The sequence below is a fragment of the Oryctolagus cuniculus genome, chromosome 20, assembly GCF_964237555.1.
Source record: "Oryctolagus cuniculus chromosome 20, mOryCun1.1, whole genome shotgun sequence".
Classification (NCBI taxonomy): domain Eukaryota; kingdom Metazoa; phylum Chordata; class Mammalia; order Lagomorpha; family Leporidae; genus Oryctolagus; species Oryctolagus cuniculus.
The window spans coordinates 6,340,206-6,359,734 of NC_091451.1; the positions used below are offsets into that span (position 1 = coordinate 6,340,206).

General features: G+C 45.1%; 1 protein-coding gene across 9 annotated transcripts in view; it reads right to left on the bottom strand.

Annotated features, from left to right (window-relative positions):
- The window catches only part of SYNE2 (spectrin repeat containing nuclear envelope protein 2), a 394,119-nt gene that overhangs the window by 109,617 nt on the left and 264,973 nt on the right, over positions 1-19,529 (bottom strand). For 8 of the 9 annotated variants that reach the window (XM_051826403.2, XM_051826405.2, XM_051826402.2 and 5 more), the window contains 5 exons: positions 15,028-15,252; positions 10,919-11,101; positions 8,390-8,518; positions 7,432-7,553; positions 7,136-7,277 (listed from right to left, as the gene is read on the bottom strand). In XM_051826403.2, coding sequence (XP_051682363.2) covers positions 7,136-7,277; positions 7,432-7,553; positions 8,390-8,518; positions 10,919-11,101; positions 15,028-15,252 — 801 coding nt within the window. The remainder of the gene's footprint in view (positions 1-7,135; positions 7,278-7,431; positions 7,554-8,389; positions 8,519-10,918; positions 11,102-15,027; positions 15,253-19,529) is intronic. The other variant, XM_051826401.2, reaches the window with a different exon arrangement.

The following is a 19,529-nucleotide window of genomic DNA, read 5'->3' on the forward strand; positions in this document are numbered from 1 at the left end:
TTAAGGAAGAATCAAAATGAAACTCAGAAACTAGTAGAACAGGAAAGTGTGATAGTGAAGAGAAATCAAAATGAAATGAAGAGCTCAATAGATCAAATGACAAACACATTAGAAAGCCTTAAAAACAGAATGGGTGAAGCAGAAGAGAGAATATCGGACTTAGAAAATAGAGCACAGGAAAACATACAGTCAAACCAAAGAAAAGAAGAGGAAATTAGAAATCTAAAAAATATTGTTGGGAATCTACAGGATACTATTAAAAAAACCAACATTCGAGTTCTAGGAGTTCCTGAAGGCATGGAGAGAGAGAAAGGATTAGAAGGCCTTTTTAGTGAGATACTAGCAGAGAACTTTCCAGGTTTGGAGAAGGACAGAGACATCCTAGTACAGGAAGCTCAAAGAACCCCCAATAAACATGACCAAAAGAGATCCTCACCACGACACGTGGTAATTAAACTTACCACAGTGAAACATAAAGAAAAGATCCTAAAATGTGCAAGAGAGAAACGTCAGATTACTCTCAGAGGATCTCCAATCAGACTCACAGCAGACTTCTCATCAGAAACACTACAGGCTAGGAGGGAATGGCGAGACATAGCACAGGTGCTAAGAGAGAAAAATTGCCAGCCCAGAATATTATATCCTGCCAAGCTCTCATTTGTGAATGAAGGTGAAATAAAGACCTTTCATAGCAAACAGAAATTGAAAGACTTTGTGGCCACTCATCCGGCCCTGCAAAAGATACTTAAAGATGTGCTACACTCAGAAACACAGAAACATGGCCATCAATATGAAAGAAGGGAAAGGAAGAACACCTACCAGTAAAAGAGCATGGGAAGCTCAAAGCATATACTAGAAAATATTTCCGGGAAAATGGCAGGGCAAAGTCACTACGTATCAATAGTCACATTGAACATTAATGGTCTGAATTCTCCAGTTAAAAGACACCGTTTGGCTGACTGGCTCAAAGAACACAACCCAACTATTTGTTGCCTACAAGAAACACATCTCTCTAACAAAGAGGCATGCAGACTGAAACTGAAAGGTTGGAAAAAGATAGTCCATGCCAACAGAAACCAAAAAAAAGCAGGTGTAGCCATATTAATATCAGACAAAATAAACTTTAATACAAAAACTGTTAAGAGAGACAAAGAGGGACACTATATAATGATTAAGGGTTCAATTCAACAGGAAGATGTAACTATTATAAATGTATATGCACCTAATTACAGGGCACCGGTCTATTTAAAAGATATGTTAAGGGACTTAAAGGGAGATTTAGATTCCAATACAATAGTACTGGGGGACTTCAATACTCCACTCTCAGAAATAGACAGATCATCCGGACAGAAGATCAACAAGGAAACAGCAGATTTAATTGACACTATTGCCCAAATGGATCTAACAGATATCTACAGAACTTTCAACCCTACATCTACAGACTTCACATTCTTCTCAGCAGCGCATGGAACCTTCTCTAGGATTGATCACATACTAGGCCATAAAGCAAGTCTCAGCAAATTTAAAAGAATTAGAATCATACCATGCAGCTTCTCAGACCACAGCGGAATGAAGCTGGAAATTAGCAACTCAGGAAACCCCAGAAAGTATGCAAACACATGGAGACTGAACAACATGCTCCTGAATGAACACTGGGTCATTCAAGAAATCAAAAGAGAAATCAAAAACTTTCTGGAAGTAAATGAAGACAACAACACAACATATCAAAACTTATGGGATACAGCAAAAGCAGTATTGAGAGGCAAATTTATAGCAATAGGTGCCTATATCAAGAAATTGGAAAGGTACCAAATAAATGAGCTTTCAGCGCATCTCAAGGACCTAGAAAAACTGCAGCAAACCAAACCCAAATCTAGTAGGAGAAGAGAAATAATTAAAACCAGAGAAGAAATTAACAGGATTGAATCCAAAAAAACACTACAAAAAATCAGCCAAGCGAGAAGCTGGTTTTTTGAAAAAATAAACAAAATAGACACCCCATTGGCCCAACTAACTAAAAAAAGAAGAGAAAAGACCCAAATCAATAAAATCAGAGATGAAAAAGGAAACGTAACAACAGACACCACAGAAATAAAAAGAATCATCAGAAATTACTACAAGGACCTGTATGCCAGCAAACAGGGAAACCTATCAGAAATGGATGGATTCCTGGACACATGCAATCTACCAAAATTGAACCATGAAGACATAGAAAACCTAAATAGACCCATAACTGAAACAGAAATTGAAACAGTAATTAAGGCCCTCCCAACAAAGAAAAGCCCAGGACCAGATGGATTCACTGCTGAATTCTACCAGACATTTAAAGAAGAACTAATCCCATTTCTTCTCAAACTATTCAGAACAATCGAAAAAGAGGGAATCCTCCTAAATTCTTTCTATGAAGCCAGCATCACCTTAATCCCTAAGCCAGAGAAAGATGCAGCACTGAAAGAGAATTACAGACCAATATCCCTGATGAACATAGACGCAAAAATCCTCAATAAAATTCTGGCCAATAGAGTACAACAACACATCAGGAAAATCATCCACCCAGACCAAGTGGGATTCATCCCTGGTATGCAGGGATGGTTCAACATTCGCAGATCAATCAATGTGATTCACCACATTAACAGACTGCAAAAGAAAAACCATATGATTATCTCAATTGATGCAGAGAAAGCATTTGATAAAATTCAACACCCTTTCATGATGAAAACTCTAAGCAAATTGGGTATAGAAGGAACATTCCTCAATATAATCAAAGCAATTTATAAAAAACCCACAGCCAGCATCCTATTGAATGGGGAAAAGTTGGAAGCATTTCCACTGAAATCTGGCACCAGGCAGGGATGCCCACTCTCACCACTGCTATTTAACATAGTTCTGGAAGTTTTAGCCAGAGCCATCAGACAAGAAAAAGAAATCAAAGGAATACAAATCGAGAAGGAAGAAGTCAAACTATCCCTCTTTGCAGACGATATGATTCTGTACTTAGAGGATCCAAAGAACTCTACTAAGAGACTATTGGAACTCATAGAGGAGTTTGGCAAAGTGGCAGGATATAAAATCAATGCACAAAAATCAACAGCCTTTGTATACACAAGCAATGCCATGACTGAGAAAGAACTGCTAAGATCAATCCCATTCACAATAGCTACAAAAACAATCAAATGCCTTGGAATAAACTTAACCAAGGACGTTAAAGATCTCTACAATGAGAATTACAAAATCTTAAAGAAAGAAATAGAAGAGGATACCAAAAAATGGAAAAATCTTCCATGCTCATGGATTGGAAGAATCAACATCATCAAAATGTCCATTCTCCCAAAAGCAATTTATAGATTCAATGCAATCCCAATCAAGATACCAAAGACATTCTTCTCAGATCTAGAAAAAATGATGCTGAAGTTCATATGGAGGCACAAGAGACCTCGAATAGCTAAAGCAATCTTGTACAACAAAAACAAAGCCGGAGGCATCACAATACCAGATTTCAGGACATACTACAGGGCAGTGGTAATCAAAACAGCATGGTACTGGTACAGAAACAGATGGATAGACCAATGGAACAGAATTGAAACACCAGAAATCAACCCAAACATCTACAGCCAACTTATATTTGACCAAGGATCTAAAACCAATTCCTGGAGCAAGGACAGTCTATTCAATAAATGGTGCTGGGAAAACTGGATTTCCACGTGCAGAAGCATGAAGCAAGACCCCTACCTTACACCTTACACAAAAATCCACTCAATGTGGATTAAAGACCTAAATCTACGTCCTGACACCATTAAGTTATTAGAGAACATTGGAGAAACCCTTCAAGATATTGGCACAGGCAAAGAATTTCTGGTAAAGACCCAGGAGGCACAGGCAGTCAAAGCCAAAATCAATTATTGGGATTGCATCAAATTGAGAAGTTTCTGTACTGCAAAAGAAACAGTCAGGAGAGTGAAGAGACAACCGACAGAATGGGAAAAAATATTTGCAAACTATGCAACAGATAAAGGGTTAATAACCAGAATCTACAAAGAGATCAAGAAACTCCACAAAAACAAAACAAACAACCCACTTAAGAGATGGGCCAAGGACCTCAATAGACATTTTTCAAAAGAGGAAATCCAAATGGCCAACAGGCACATGAAAAAATGTTCAAGGTCGCTAGCAATCAGGAAAATGCAAATCAAAACCACAATGAGGTTTCACCTCACCCCGGTTAGAATGGCTCACATTCAGAAATCTACCAACAACAGATGCTGGCGAGGATGTGGGGAAAAAGGGACACTAACCCACTGTTGGTGGGAATGCAAACTGGTCAAGCCACTATGGAAGTCAGTCTGGAGATTCCTCAGAAACCTGAAGATAACCCTACCGTTCGACCCAGCCATCCCACTCCTTGGAATTTACCCAAAGGAGTTTAAATTGACAAACAAAAAAGCGGTCTGCACCCTAATGTTTATTGCAGCACAATTCACAATAGCCAAGACCTGGAACCAACCTAAATGCCCATCAACGGTAGACTGGATAAAGAAATTATGGGATATGTATTCTTTAGAATACTATACCGCAGTAAGAAACAACGAAATCCAGTCATTTGCAACAAAATGGAGGAATCTGGAACACATCATGCTGAGTGAAGTAAGCCAGTCCCAAAGGGACAAATACCATATGTTCTCCCTGATCGGTGACAACTGACTGAACACCAAAAAGGAAACCTCCTGAAGTGAAATGGACACTATGAGAAATGGTGACTTGATCAGCATAGCCCTGTAAATGAACAACTTAATACATTATCCCTCTTAGTATTTTTTTTTGTCTGTTCTACTTAATATGACTGGTTTAATTCTGTAATTATCACACAGTTATTCTTAAGTATTGAAAATTAACTGAAATGTGATCCCTGTTAAACATAAGAGTGGGAATAAGAGAGGGAAGAGATGTATAATTTGGGACATGCTCAAGCTGACTTGCCCCAATTGGTAGAGTTAGAAACATACCAGGGGATTCCAATTCAATCCCATCAAGGTGGCATGTGCCAATGCCATCTCACAATTCCAAGTGATCAATTTCAGTTCACAATTGATCATAATGAAAGGACTAAGAGTCAAAGGGAGCACATAAACAAGTCTAGTACCTGCTAACACTAACCGATAGAATAAATAAAGGGGAGAGTGATCCAACATGGGAAGTGAGATACTCAGCAGACTCATAGAATGGCAGATGTCCTAAATAGCACTCTGGCCTCAGAATCAGCCCTAAAGGCATTCGGATCTGGCTGAAAAGCCCATGAGAGTATTTCAGGCATGGAAAGCCAAGACACTCTGGCAAAAAGATCTCTGTGAGTGAGATCCCAGTGGAAAGAACAGGTCTTCAAAGAAGGAGGTACCTTTCTCTGAAGGGAGGAGAGAACCTCCACTTTGACTATGACCTTGTCTAAACAAGATAAGAGTCGGAGAACTCAAGGGGCTTCCATAGCCTTGGAAACTCATGACTGGTGCATAGGGAGATTACTGATGCCATAGACAGGAGTGTCAATTTTTAAAGTCAACAACAGGAGTCACAGTGCACTTACTCCTCATGTAGGATCTCTGTCCTTAATGTGCTGTACATTGAGGCTTAATGCTATAATGAGTACTCAAACAGTATATTTCACTTTGTGTTTCTATGGGGGTGCAAACTGTTGAAATCTTTACTTAATGTATACTAAACTGAGCTTCTGTTAAAAAAGAAAAAAGAAGAAGAAATTATCAATTCCCAACTTGACTCTCACTGGGATTAAACATGACAATAGGTCTGATCTGATTTCATCATCATTTAAAAAAAATCATCGATTATTTTTCACTTTATGTTTCTGTGTGGGAGCAAACTGTTGAAATCCTTACTTAATGTATACTAAGCTGATCTTCTGTATATTAAGATAATCGAAAATGAATCTTGATGTGAATGGAAGGGGAGAGGGAGTGGGAAAAGGGAGGGTTGTGGGTGGGAGGGACGGTATGGGGGGGAAGCCATTGTAATCCATAAGTCGTACTTTGGAAATTTATATTCATTAAATAAAAGATAAAAAAAAGATATCAAAATGAGGGAAAACGAATTGTAATTGGAGAAACAAAGTAAACTCTTTCCATTGAGTAGCACTGAATTTGGTTCCTTTACTAGCCTGTCCTCTATTTGCTTACTCGTTCACGTACTGGTTGGCACACGGTATAATCAACTCTTCGAATGAGATACTCCTTCCCTCTAAGGTGGGCTTTGCTACGGTTCAAACAAGACTTGGTCCCCAGCTCAAGTAGCTGCTTGTCCCCTAAACTCAGTTCATGCTGCCGACAGGACAGAAACTGAATCCAACTATGTTATTTGGGAGGCGGGCCTGGTGGGAGGTCCTCAGGTCATAGGGGCGTGTCCTTGAGAAGATGGGTTATAAAAGTTGAGCCACAGAGCATTTAGCACAGTGGTCAGGACACTGCTCAGGATGCCCGTATTCCACGTTGAAGTACCTGGGTTCGAGCCCCCGCGCTGCTTCCAATCCAGCTTCCTACTAATTGTGCACCCTGAGGCGCCCAGGTGACAGCTTGAGTGCTTGGGTCCCTACCACGCAAGTGCGAGACCAGGATGGAATCCCAGGCTCCTGGCTTCAGTCCAGCCCAGCCCTGGAAGTTGCAGGCATTTGGGGGAGTAAATCAGTAATGGAATAGCTTTCTCTCTCTCTCTCTCTCGCTCTTTCTCGCTCTCTCTCTCTGCCTTTGCCTCTCTATAACTCTGCCTTTCAAATAGATCAATATATTTAAAAAAAAAAAAGAAATTAAAGTCAGCAAAGCTAGGAGACTCTCAGCTAATGCTAACAAAGGAAATACTGGTCCTGGAATAGAAGAGAGAAAACATTTATAAAAGAAAAAAAATCAACAGCTACATTAACATGAAACACACATGTTCATTTATGGACTGCCGGGTACTGCAGAAAGTTCGTGGGAAATGCGTATTTCAGACAGACTACACGTGGGCCTCAAAAATTTCTACACCAAAATAAATTCATCTTTGAATTCTACTTTCCCACAAACTTTCTGAAGAGCCCTCGCGCTTCTGGGGTTTCCACGCCAAATAGGCTGCGCACACTGCACGCTCACAGACCCACCTGCGGCTCCACCAGCTGTGGCAGGGCGGGTCTGGTTCTGGATGACAGCTTACGGTGCAGATACAGCCACCTCCCGCCACTGCGGCCCTGGGGCCACGACACCGAGTCTGGAGCATCATTTTCAGGGCTGGAGGCCCTATTGCTTTTAAGGAATAAAAAAAAGACGAAGAGAATAATCAACCTAAAACAATGTGGTATTACATTCACATACTATTTCATGGACAAGTGCTAAAGAAACTCTCGTAAGTTTCCCAATCATAAAGCCACGAATACCCAATTGTTTTCAAAGGTTTTACCTCATTGATGATTCCTGAGTTGGATCTTTTTCATGCTGGCAATCCTGGGGCCACATTTTCTTAGTATTAAATTCTATGAATTTGATTAAATCTTTCTGTTCCATTGGTTTTAGCTCCATGACCTACAATTGAATAAGATTTTTCTCTTAAAAAAAGATTTATTCATTTATTTGAAAGTCATATAAAGAGAGAAGGAGAGAGAGAGAGAGAGAGAGAGAGAGAGATCTTCTATCCAACGGTTCACTCCCCAGTTGGCCACAACAGCCGGAGCTGAGCCAATCTGAAGCCAGGAGCCAGGAGTTTCCTCTGGGTCTTTCCACACATATGCAGGGTCCCAAGGACTTGGGCCATCTTCTACTGCTTTCCCAGGCCATAGCAGAGAGCTGGATCGGAAGTGGAGCAGCCGGGACTTGAACTGGCGCCCATATGGGATGCACAGAAGGTGACGGCTTTACCTGCTATACCACAGCGCCAGCACCATTGAATAAGATTTAAAAGGTCCAGTCAATCAAATTTCTCCATAAGTACCCAAGGGTATCTTCTTTTTAAATAATCTAATTTTGAACCACTTCCTGAATCATTTGCTATTTCTCTTCCTTGCTTGCTGGTTCTGGCTAACTCCTATTTCTCCAAAGCCAATGGAAACATTCACACCCTAATCAAGTGTCATTTCAACTACATTACTCCCATGGAAACTCTGAGAACGCGTTTGGACATCAGCTGCAGAGGTGAGGTCTCCCCCAGCAGGTGTCTGCTTAGCAGAGCCGAGCTGCGAGTTCATCAGGGAGCCAAGCTGAGTGTCCCCAGAGGTGGGCAGAGGCAGCTGAGCCGTGAACGCTGGGCACTCAGGGCTGGGGCAGACACCCACCCTGGACACACAGCACGCAGGTCAGAGTTTAGGACAAAGGGCCATTCCGTACCAGAAGCGTGAGTCTTGTCCTGACAACTCTCAAATTACCTGTGGTTCTAGGATATCTTTTTGTCTGTGGAACTGTGGCCTTTCCGTTTCGGTCCGTTCCAATTCCGAAAGGTCACCTGGTTGTAGAACGCCTTGATGATCTGGAGGTTTCTTTAGAATGGTAGGATGCTGCAAAAAAAAAAGGGGGGGGGGGCGCGTGGGCAGGCTGTGTCAAAAACACCTCTCTGCATCTCAGTTCTAACAACGGGACTGCACAGGGAACACTTCTAAATGAAACGACAGTATTCGTGATTCAATGTATTTATTTCAGAACAGCTTCCAAAACCTACTACATTTGAGGAAGGCATCTTTTTCCCTCAATTCACCCAATGAGTCACACAGCTATGAAACACACTGTCTTTTTCCCCTAAGAACAAAGTAAAATTATACACACACACACACACACACACACACATAGGAAACAGTGCTATGCTTATGAGCTCAGATTTTTTTTAAGTTTATTTACTTATTTTTTTCATCTACTTGGAGAGAGAGATCCTGACTGACCCTTCCTGTGCTGGTTCACCCCCCAAATGCCCACAACAGCCAGGCTGGGCCAGGCCAAAGCCAAGAGCCTGGAGCTCCATTTGAGTTCCCCAGGCGGGTGGCAGGGGCCCAGGCACTTGAGCCATCACTGCTGCCTCCCAGGCTACGTTAGCAGGAAGCTGGACCAGAGGCAGGGCGGCCTGGACCAGGACTGGCTCTTGGATAGGGGATGTTGGTGTTGCGAGCAGAGGCTTTGCCTGTTGCCCCACAATGCCCACCCGTGGACTCAGGTTTGCTCCATGTCTACATACAGCATGTGGATATCTCAAAAAGTGCAAGGAAAATGATGTTAAAGATGTTTATTTGAGTGCAAAAAATTTAGAAACACGTGCATCATTTTTCATAAGCTGTATTTCCATGAACTTTCTGAAGAATCCTCATGCATTTTTATTTTATTTATTTATTTAAATATTTATCTATTTGAAAGTCAGAGTTACACAGAAAGAGAGAGAAGGAGAGGCAGACAGAGAGAGAGAGAGAGAGAGAGAGAGAGAGAATCTCTTCCATCCGCTGGTTCACTCCCCAGTTGGCCGCAATGGCTGGAGCTGTGCCAATCCGAAGCCAGGAGCCAGGAGCTTCTTCCAGGTCTCCCCTGTGGGTGCAGGAGCCCAAGGACTTGGGCCATCTTCCACTGCATTCCCAGGCCAAAGCAGAGAGCTGGATTGGAAGTGGAGCAGCCGGGACTCCAACTGGTGCCCACATGGGATGCTGGTGCTGCAGGTGGCAGCCTCATCCACTAGGCCACAGCACCAGCCCCACCCTTTTTAAAGATAGCGCATGTTAAGATGAGACAGGAATCATGTGGCCTGTGTATGGGCGGTCAACCTCACTTCTTTGAATGTAAATCCACAAGCAGGAGCCACTAACAAGCACAGATGCAAATCTTACATGGCAAGATCCTACTCACAGGATGCTCGCTGACATTTACAAACATGGAATTCCTTAGAAATTATGAGAACACCTTAGCTTATGATACTTTGATCAACATTCATAAATATTTGGGGCCAGCGCTGTGGCATAGTGGGTAAAGCCACCACCTGCAGTGCTGGCATCCCATATGGGCACTGATTCAAGTCCTGGCTGCTCCACTTCTGATCCAGCTCTCTGCTATGGCCTGGGAAAGGAGTGGAAGATGGCCCAAGTCCTTGGGCCCCTGCACCCACATGGGAGACTCAGAAGCTCCTGGCTCCTGGCTTCTGATCGGCACAGCTCTAGCCATTGCAGCCACCTGGGGAGTGAACCAGCAGATGGAAGACTCTCTCTCTCTCTCTCTCTCTCTCTCTCTCTCTCTCTCTGCTTCTCTCTGTATAACTCTGACTTTCAAATAAATAAATAAATATTTAAAAATACATAAATGTTTGTAAATGAGTAACAAAAGTGCCCTGGAAACAGGTTTTGCTTTGCTAATCATATCTCTACAGGCTTTGTTTTCTAGTCCACTGGAGTTGCAAAAGCCCTCCAAACCCACCCTTCTTGTATGAAGACGCCTTACACTGTGCCTTCTCTTCACTCAACTCCAATAGACCAACCAAGACACACCACTACCCTCACCAACAACCTGGACGAGAAACCAATCACTGACAATAAAATAAAAACAACAAAAGCAGTGGGTCCATTCCTGGATGCTTTAAGATGTGTAAGAGAGAACTTCAAAACGTTAGTGGAAAACTGGATTAAACAATGAGTTTATTTTGGTACAAAAATTTTTGAAATCTATGCATTGTTTTTTCGTAACACTCATTGTCCGTGAACTTTTCAATGACCCCGCCATGTGCCTGGATTTCAAATATTTTGCACCAAAAGAAACCTGTCCTCAACTCCACTTCCCACCAACTTTGTGAAAGTACCACCATTGTACCACCACTCTTAGCACGGTTTCTGTGTAGTTGGTTGGTTACTTCTACCCACAATTCTAACCCCATGGCATGGGGTTGCCGTCCGCGCGTCTCTCAGCAGGCATGCCTGCGTGGAGCTGCGTTTTACCTGATCCTCACTGTACTTCTCTTGCAACATCATCTGGACCTTCTCCAAGTTGCACTTGACAGTTCTGAGTTTCAGAGAAAGGGCTTCCGCTTCGTACTGGATGGCTCCACTCTCGCCCAGGCTCTGGTCCCTGCAGGTCTCCAACAGGGAAGCGACCTTGTGCTCGATGTCTGTGAGCATAGCCTAGCACAGAAAACCACGCCATTACTGCCTAGGAAACTGAATCCTCTCATCACTCAGAGTGCTGGGCTCAAACACGCATTGTTCCCCCCAAATAATCGATTCCCCTGACCTGAACGCTGGAGGGTCCTTGGAAAAGTGTGCTGGAAAGATGGAATTAAAAGATAATTTTGATGCAGAATTTTCTTTTTGAAATCCATGCATTGGAATTTCATAATAAGCCTTCTCATAGGCATGGGTTTCAAATTTTTTCTGTGGGGCAGGTAAGGTGTTGCTTAGGGTGCCTGCCTCCCATATCAGAGTGCCCGGGGTTCCGGTCTCAGCTTCGTTCCCCATCCCAGCTTCCTGCTAAAGTGCACTCTGGCAGGCAGCAGGTGCCGGCGCAAACACTGGGGTCCCTGCCACCCGTGTGGGAGACTCCAGTGCCTCGGCCCCACCTGCTGCACCCATAATGGGGTTGAACCAGTGCACGGGAGCTCTCTCTGTCTCTCTGCCTCTCGGATTTAAAAAACTATAGCAATATAAAAAAGTTTTGCACCAAAACAAACGTATCTCCTCATTCCATTTTCCATGAACTTTTAGAAATACCCTTGTAAATAAGAAGTCTCAGAAGCCCAGGCCAGGAGGAACCTTGGAGAAACCCAAACCTTGTACATGAACTCCTGTGCTTTGCAGCAGAATTGCAATGAGAACAGAGGTCACCTGCGGAACAATCAGAATAAGCGGGGCTATAATCACTTTAGGAAACACAGCAGAAGACCAAAGACACTGGCTAGAGTGTCAGGGTTTGGATCCCAGCCTTGCCACTTAGCCGCTGTGTAAACACTGCCCCCTTCTGTTACAGAGTGTGAACCATCTGTAAAATGGGAATATACAGGCCTCACTTCCTAGGGTCATGTGAGCGGTTAACAAGTGAAATCCATGCACAGGACACAGCCTCGGCCCCGACCTTCCCAATCCAAGTGTTGAAGAGGGAAGGAAAAAAAAAAGAATCCCAGGTACACCACCTGCAGTCTAGCATCCCATATGGGCGCCAGTTCAAGTCTTTCAGTTACTCTACTTCCTTTTTTTTTTTTTTTTTTGACAGGCAGAGTTAGAGAGAGAGAGAGACAGAGAGAAAGGTCTTCCTTCCGTTGGTTCACCCTTCAATGGCCGCTACAGCTGGTGCGCTGTGCCGATCCGAAGCCAGGAGCCAGGTGCTTCCTCCTGGTCTCCCATGCGGGTGCAGGGCCCAAGCACTTGGGCCATCCTCCACTGCACTCCCGGGCCACAGCAGAGAGCTGGACTGGAAGAGGGGCAACCGGGACAGAATCCGGCGCCCCAACGGGGACTAGAACCCAGGGTGCCGGTGCCACAGCTACTCTACTTCTGATCCAGCTCTCTGCTATGGCCTGGAAAAGCAGTGGAAGATGGCCCAAGTTCCTGGGTCCCTGCACCCATATAGGAGACCTGGAAGAAGCTTCTGGCTCCTGGCTTTGGAGCTCTGACTGTTGCAGTCATTTGGGGATTGAATTGGCAGATGGAAGACCTTTCTCTCTCTCTCTCTCTCTCTCTCTCTCACTCTCTCTCTCTCTCTCTCTCTCTCTCTCTCTCCCCCTCCCTCTCTGCTTCTGCCTCTCTGTATCTGTGCCTTTCAAATAAATAAATAAATCTTAAAAGAGAATTCTACACAATTTGAAAATTCATTCCTTCTCCTGCCTTAGCCAAATATGCTCTGAAAATAGAATAATCTGGAACTTAAGACACTTAGTCGTTGAGGCAACTGGCCAGTTTACACACAGGTCTGGAAACAAACCAGCTTTTTGGAAGCAAGTTCCCCATGTATCCCCAGGGGAGGTCTGTGCCCTCGGGGGCCAAGGACCCCGCCCACGCCACTGGCACCGTAACAGCACAGGAGCACGTTCAGTGTGTTGAGAGAAGCTTAAGGAACTCCATCTTTAAAACAAATTTTTCAAGTATCTAGTAACTCCTTCATCTAAGCAAATGATATTTATGCTTCAGAGATTCTTCGAAGAGGAAACAATTTGCACTCGTTGATGTTTAAGCGATTGTAAACACCGTGTGCTCAGTTTTTCCCGCTTAGCTGTTTCATGCGTTTTTCTCACTGCGTGACTCCACACATGGCAATTCCACGATTCACTTGTGAACTTCTTCAACTTCCATCTTGTTCCCCTTCTAAGTCTTTCCAGTGTTTCGCTTTTGTCATCAATGTCATCATTTTCCTCATTCTAGATGATTTTCAGAGGGCAAATGTAAACTGACGGCATTATTAGGTCAAAGAAGATGGACATCTTCCATGCCTACTACGGCTGACCTCCCCAAAGCAACGAACCAAGGAGACAGAACTAGCGGCCGGCGGAGGGTCTATTTTCCCAGAGTTCACTGGGATGATATCATATTAGCAAAAATTCTGTCTTCTCAGATATTAAATTGCCAAATAATTTTCCTTGCTTGCTTCTGTCGGGAGGCGTTTTGCTGGTCTCATACTAGAGTGTAGGTGTTACACTGATACATAAATCAGCCAAAGGTGGCCCTTGCCTTTGGCCCCTGTGTTGTTTATTTCCTCACAGCACGCCAGAACCATTAGCTCCAAGCCTACTGGTGCCATATTCCCCAAAAACTGCACCTGCCCCCTTCCGGGTAAACCGCGGAGACCAATCACCGTCCTGTGCCTGGGTGCGACTGCCATCTAGTGGTCAGGTCTTTTCTTGGCGCAGCTCGGAAAACCTTGAACTCAACACACACAAGCTCTGATAAAGGATGGGATCTCGGTGGCGAGTGAGCAGTTGGCACGGAGTCTGCACCACCCAGAGGGCAAACAGATCCTTGACGGTTGCAGCCACCATCTGCAAGGGCGCGGATTCAGGTCAGCACAGCGCTGCCCCGTGCAATACGGTTCCTACGCTGGCTCTTTCCTGCAGGTGTGTGCCCCACCCCCCATCAGCCAGGCCACAGACCTTTGGAATCATGGGTGCCAAGCTGCCCCAAAGAGGCCAGCCCATCTGCCAGCCTCCCCGACTAGATGTTGTGGCTGGGGCCTGAGAAGAAGGGGAGACTGGACGCCACTGATGGAGGGAGGGCAGGTGACCCCAACCACACAACAGGCCAGTGCAGGCAGAGCTCCCTGGGCCTGGCAGAAAAACACGCCAGCAGGCAGGTGTCCTAAACGCGGGTGCAGGCAGAGGCTTCTGCGGTTCGTGCCGCTGGATGCCTCTCCTGAAAAGACAGAGATCCCAGTCTCTGCGCTGGGCCCTGAGCTTTTCTCCAGGTGGGGAGAGGAGAGAAGCTGCCGCCTGCCCCTTGCACAGCTCAGACCACAGAGCGCCTTGAAGCCTTCTCCACCTCCGTGCAACCTTGCAAATCAGCAGTTTCATTTCTGGTGAATCACTCCTGGTGCAAATCACACTCAGCACCTCCCAGGCACTTTTTACATACTTCCTGCTCCAGACACTGCTTTGCACCCCCTATTTCATGGAATTCCTATAAAAACACACTGGGCGATCACCCACTATACTGTATAAGGGGATCTCAAAGAGTTCATTGGAAAAATGCAATCAAAAGTTATGTCTATTTTGGTGCAGAGAAAGTTGAAATTCATGCCCAGTTTTTTCATAATACACATGTCCCCCAAATTTACTGAAGAACCCTCATGTGCAGAGGGGTCCCCCAAGTCCACAGTTAAAGGGACAGAGCTGGATTTGGGCTTTAGAATTCTGGCATGTAATTACCCATTCCTGTCCTCCCAAAGACACCACGTACACAAAGCATTTTAAAGAATTACCCTGGGAATCGCAAACTGAGGCCATGGAAAATGGGAGGGTCCAAGGCGCGGAAAGCAGCCTGCTGTTGCTTTAAGAGAAACTCACTCGGTCTTGGCAGCGAATTGATTGGTCAAGAGGCAAACCATGAACTCTGGGCATCAGTCTCACCTGGCAGCCGACCAACTCCTGCTCCACCACCTGCTGCATGTCTGCGTTTAATGTTTCCGGCTCGAATGCCACGTTGGCTTGTTGCAGCCACAGCTCCAGCTCGGCTACCTGGGATCTGCAGGCATGGAGGACTTCTGCAAGCTCAGGCCCACCTCTCTCCACCGTGGCTCCGGCAGCTCCCGGCTCCTCAGAAAAGTCCAGAACCTGGATGGGAGGCGCGGCACCCTAAGATAAATCCACAGATAATCCCGGGGTGAAAAGCCAGGAGTCCAAAGTTTTCAGATGTGCACCTGCCAAGACCTGGGAGCCTCCAATATTTTCCCCCAAGTTAAAAGAAACAAAATAAGGGCAGAAGAAGGAAGAAAGAAACGAAAAATGCCCCCTCCACGGGCATAGCAACAGTCACGTGACCCGGCGCCACAGGTTTCCAGGCAGCTGAGCTGCATGTACACAGGTACGGTCTTCCTGGGGAACAGAGGAAGCCAACGGGCGTGCGGGCGTTAGCGGGAAGCCCCAGGAGACTGGTGAGAGCGTGTGCGTGCGGGTGTGGGCGTCCCAGGCATTGCAGGGAACCGGCCAGCGTTTCAAGGTGCACAGCACATGATTAAGCAACGCTTACATTGGCGTGCACGCTATTGAATCAGGGGAAAAAAAAAACACCAAGCATCAAAAACTAAATAACTAAAATAAATACATAACTCTTTACGACACCAGCCAGGATACAATGAAATACAAGGAGGGGAGGCGTGGATCTTTAAAAAGTTCATGGAAAATGCATCGTAGGAGAAAACTGTGCCTGGATTTTAAATATGCCTTGCATCAAAATAAACTGATCTTTAAATTCCATAAACTTCTGAAGTGTTCTCGCAAACCACACGCTTTTAACTTCACACTTCTCAAGCAGGCTCTGAAGTATTTAGCTTTATATACATGTGCACATATATAGATATAACAAGGAACATGGATGACTCAGCTGCACGTCTGATTACAAACAGCTGGAGTCAAACCATGACCTTCAGCAGGGCGATCTGAAAGTATCTCCTGTTCTTTATAAGGAATCCCTGGTAGGACTTTCACCGACTCAACACTGAGATATCGCTGTGTGAAGGACCAGAAGTTTACAGGTCAGTGCTGTGTTCTCACTGCACTCAAACAACTGGATCGCTTATGGACCCCGTAGAATATTTCTCAGAAATGAAAGAATGGTCCAGTAATTATCTGTTAGGCATTTTCAATTTAGAGGTAAAAGATAATTTGATACAGAGATACATTTATCTCCCACTGTGCTCCCTATCCTTCTCTGGAATACTCTGATTATACTGGCCATTCTAGAGAAATTCACTTAACAGGGCTGGTGCTGTGGTGCAGCGGGGAAAGCCACCACCTCCAGTGCCAGCATCCCATGTGGGCGCTGGTTCGAGTCCTGGCTGCTCCACTTCCAATCCTGCTCCATGCGAATGTGACTGGAAAAGCAGGGGAAGATGGTCCAAGTCCTTGGGCCCTGCACCTGCATGGGAGACCCGGAAGAAGCTCCTGGCTCCTGGCTTTGGATTGGCCCAGCTCTGGCCATTGCAGCTATTTGGGGAGTGAACCAGCAGATGGAAGACCTCTCTTTCTCTCTCTGCCTTTCCTTTTCTCTCTGTGTAACTCTGATTTTCAAATAAATAAATCTTTAAAAAAATAAATATTTTTAAATGTAGAACATTTTCATTTTTTTTTTTGACAGGTAGAATTACAGACAGTGAGAGAGACAGAGAGAAAGGTCTGCCTTCTGTTGGTTCACCACCTAAATGGCCGCCATGGCTGGCGCTGCACTGATCCAAAGCCAGGAGCCAGGTGCTTCCTCCTGGTCTCCCATGAGAGTGCAGGGGCCCAAACACTTGGGCCATCCTCCACTGCCTTCCAGGGCCACAGCAGAGAGCTGGACTGGAAGAGGATCAACCGGGACTAGAACCCAGTGCCCATATGGGATGCCAGCACCACAGGCTGAGGATTAACCAAGTGAGCCACGGCACCGGCCCCCACTAAAAAAAGAAATTCACTTAGGAATAAGGAGTGTGTGTGTGTGTGTGTGTGTGTGTATTTATTGGAAAGGCAAAGTGATTTTCCATCTGCTGTTCACTCCCCAAACGGCTGCAACTGCCAGAGCTGGGCCAGGCCAAAGCCAGGAGCCCAGACCTCCATCCAGGTCTCCCATGTGTATGGCAGGAACCTTGAGCCATCATCCACTGTCTTCCCAGGCACATTAGCTGGGAGCTGGATCAGAAGAGGAGTAGCTGGCACTCTGATATGGGATGCAGGTGTTGGAAGCGGTGGTTTAACCTGCTCCACCACAATCCCGCCCCCAGGATGTGTGCTCTGCGCTACAGAATGACTGGTGTCAAAGAAGCATCTCATTGACTGATTGTGATTATGATAAAAAGCAGTGTTTCCCAGGTGAACCTTTGTTAACAGGCTGCCATCTTAGCAGAACTCGAGCTAAGTGGCAGATTTCTAGTGCGAGCTGCTCACTGATGTGCACCCCAACTCAGCATAAACGCACACTTCCCTGGCCTGTGGCATTCTGGTTGACATAGAACTTTCAGAGAAACACAGTGAGCAGAATCGGTTAGCAGTACTGGAAACACACAGGGCATAAAAATGCTACGCAACTCCACACACTGAGGAGTATCATGAAAGTATCTCTGGGCTGTATTTTTTTTTTTTTTGCCTTTGACTGTTTCTTAACTTTAAATATACGAGAGTACTTCAAGAATTCATGGAAAGCAAAATAACACGATACATTTATTTTGTGGTGAAATTTTGAGATCCACGTGTACAAAGGTTCTTCAAAAGACTGATGTGATGGAAAGCTAGGCACGGATTTAAAACACTTTCTGTGCCAAAACCAACATTCCTTATTTCCATTTTCCATGAACTTTTTCAAATCCCTCCCCCATATTTGCTCTTTTTGGCTTTTTCTTCTGCCTTCATCAGTCTGTTTTTATAACTTCTATCCAGTACTGCACTCAAAGAAGTCCTGTTTTGTCTTTGTTTTTTTTTCTGAACTTCAAACACAGTCACATCCATGCTTGGATTCACTTTTTTTTATTGTAAATAATGTTTGTTTATTTATTTTTATTTTATTGAAAGAGAGTCTGAGAGAGAGAGAGCGAGAGAGAGCGAGAGCTCTTCCACCAGTTGGTTCACTCCCCAAATTCCAGCAACAGCCAGGGCTGAGTCAGGCTGAAGCCAGGAGCCTGGGATTCCTTCTGGGGCTCCCATGTGGGTGGCAAATACTGGGTGCTTGAGCCACTATCTGCTGCCTTCCCAGGATGCACATTAACAGGAAGCTGGATCCAAAGCAGAGTAGCCAGGATTTGAACCAGGAACTCTGATACGAGATGTGGACATCCCCAAGTTGTGGCTTAATCTGCTAAGCCACAATACCCATCACTGTTTATCTATGAGAAGGAGAGAGAGAGGGAGAGAGGGAGAGAGGAGAGAGGAAGAGAGGGAGAGAGGGAGAGGGGGAGAGAGGGGAGAGAGGAAGGAGGAGGGAGGAGGGAGGAAGGAGGAGAGGGGAGAGGGGAGAGGGGAGAGGGGAGAGGGGAGAGGGGAGAGGAAACAGAGAGAAGAAATAGAAATGGAGTGAGACAGCTCCCATCTGCTGATTCACACACCTAGATGCCCTCAATGGCTTGAGCTGAAGCAGGGAGCCAAGAACCCCATCCAGGTCTCCCATACGGGTAGGGAACCTAGGGACTTGCATTAGCAGGAAGCATGAGTCAGCAGCCAGAAGTGAGTTCCATCAGCTCAGGAACCACGTGGAACATGGGCATAGAACCATCAGGTACGGCATTCACCCGTTAATTTTCTATTTTAACGCTGATTTTGGAAAAAGCAACAGTTGTTTAATTTTACTGCCAGACATCGATTTCTAGTTATGTGACCAGCTGGTTGCTAGTAATATTGCTCTATCTTAATGGCAAAGACTTGGGGATCCCCCCTTTTTTGCCATCTGTTAGTAGTATTAATTCGTTAATTAATTAATCTGTAATACATACACCATCTACCTTCTTTATTTAAGAATATTTTATTTGAGCACCTATCATATGCCATACAGGTTTTAAAAGCGGATACAGGCTTGAGTTTCTTTGCTGTCTCACTACATTAATGAGGAAACATGCAGCAGGGCAACTAATCTGGGCTTTATTTGGTAGTTACTTGAACCTGGAAGGAATACAAAGAGGAACAAATAAGAAAAAATAATTGCAACCTTAGAACTGGCTAGAACTTAGCTGGAACTGGCCCCAGGGACCCACCAACAGCCAGCTCACCCACTTCTATTTACAAAGAAACCCAAACTCTGACACTGCGCCAGTTCTCTGGCCTGCCGCGCCACCCCAACAGCTCCCAGCAGCACAGGCCCAAGGTCACAAAGCTCTGTGACCGTTCAGCTCCAAGTCCACAACAGCACCCCGTAACTATCCTCTCCCTCGGAAGAGCCAAGTGTACGTTTT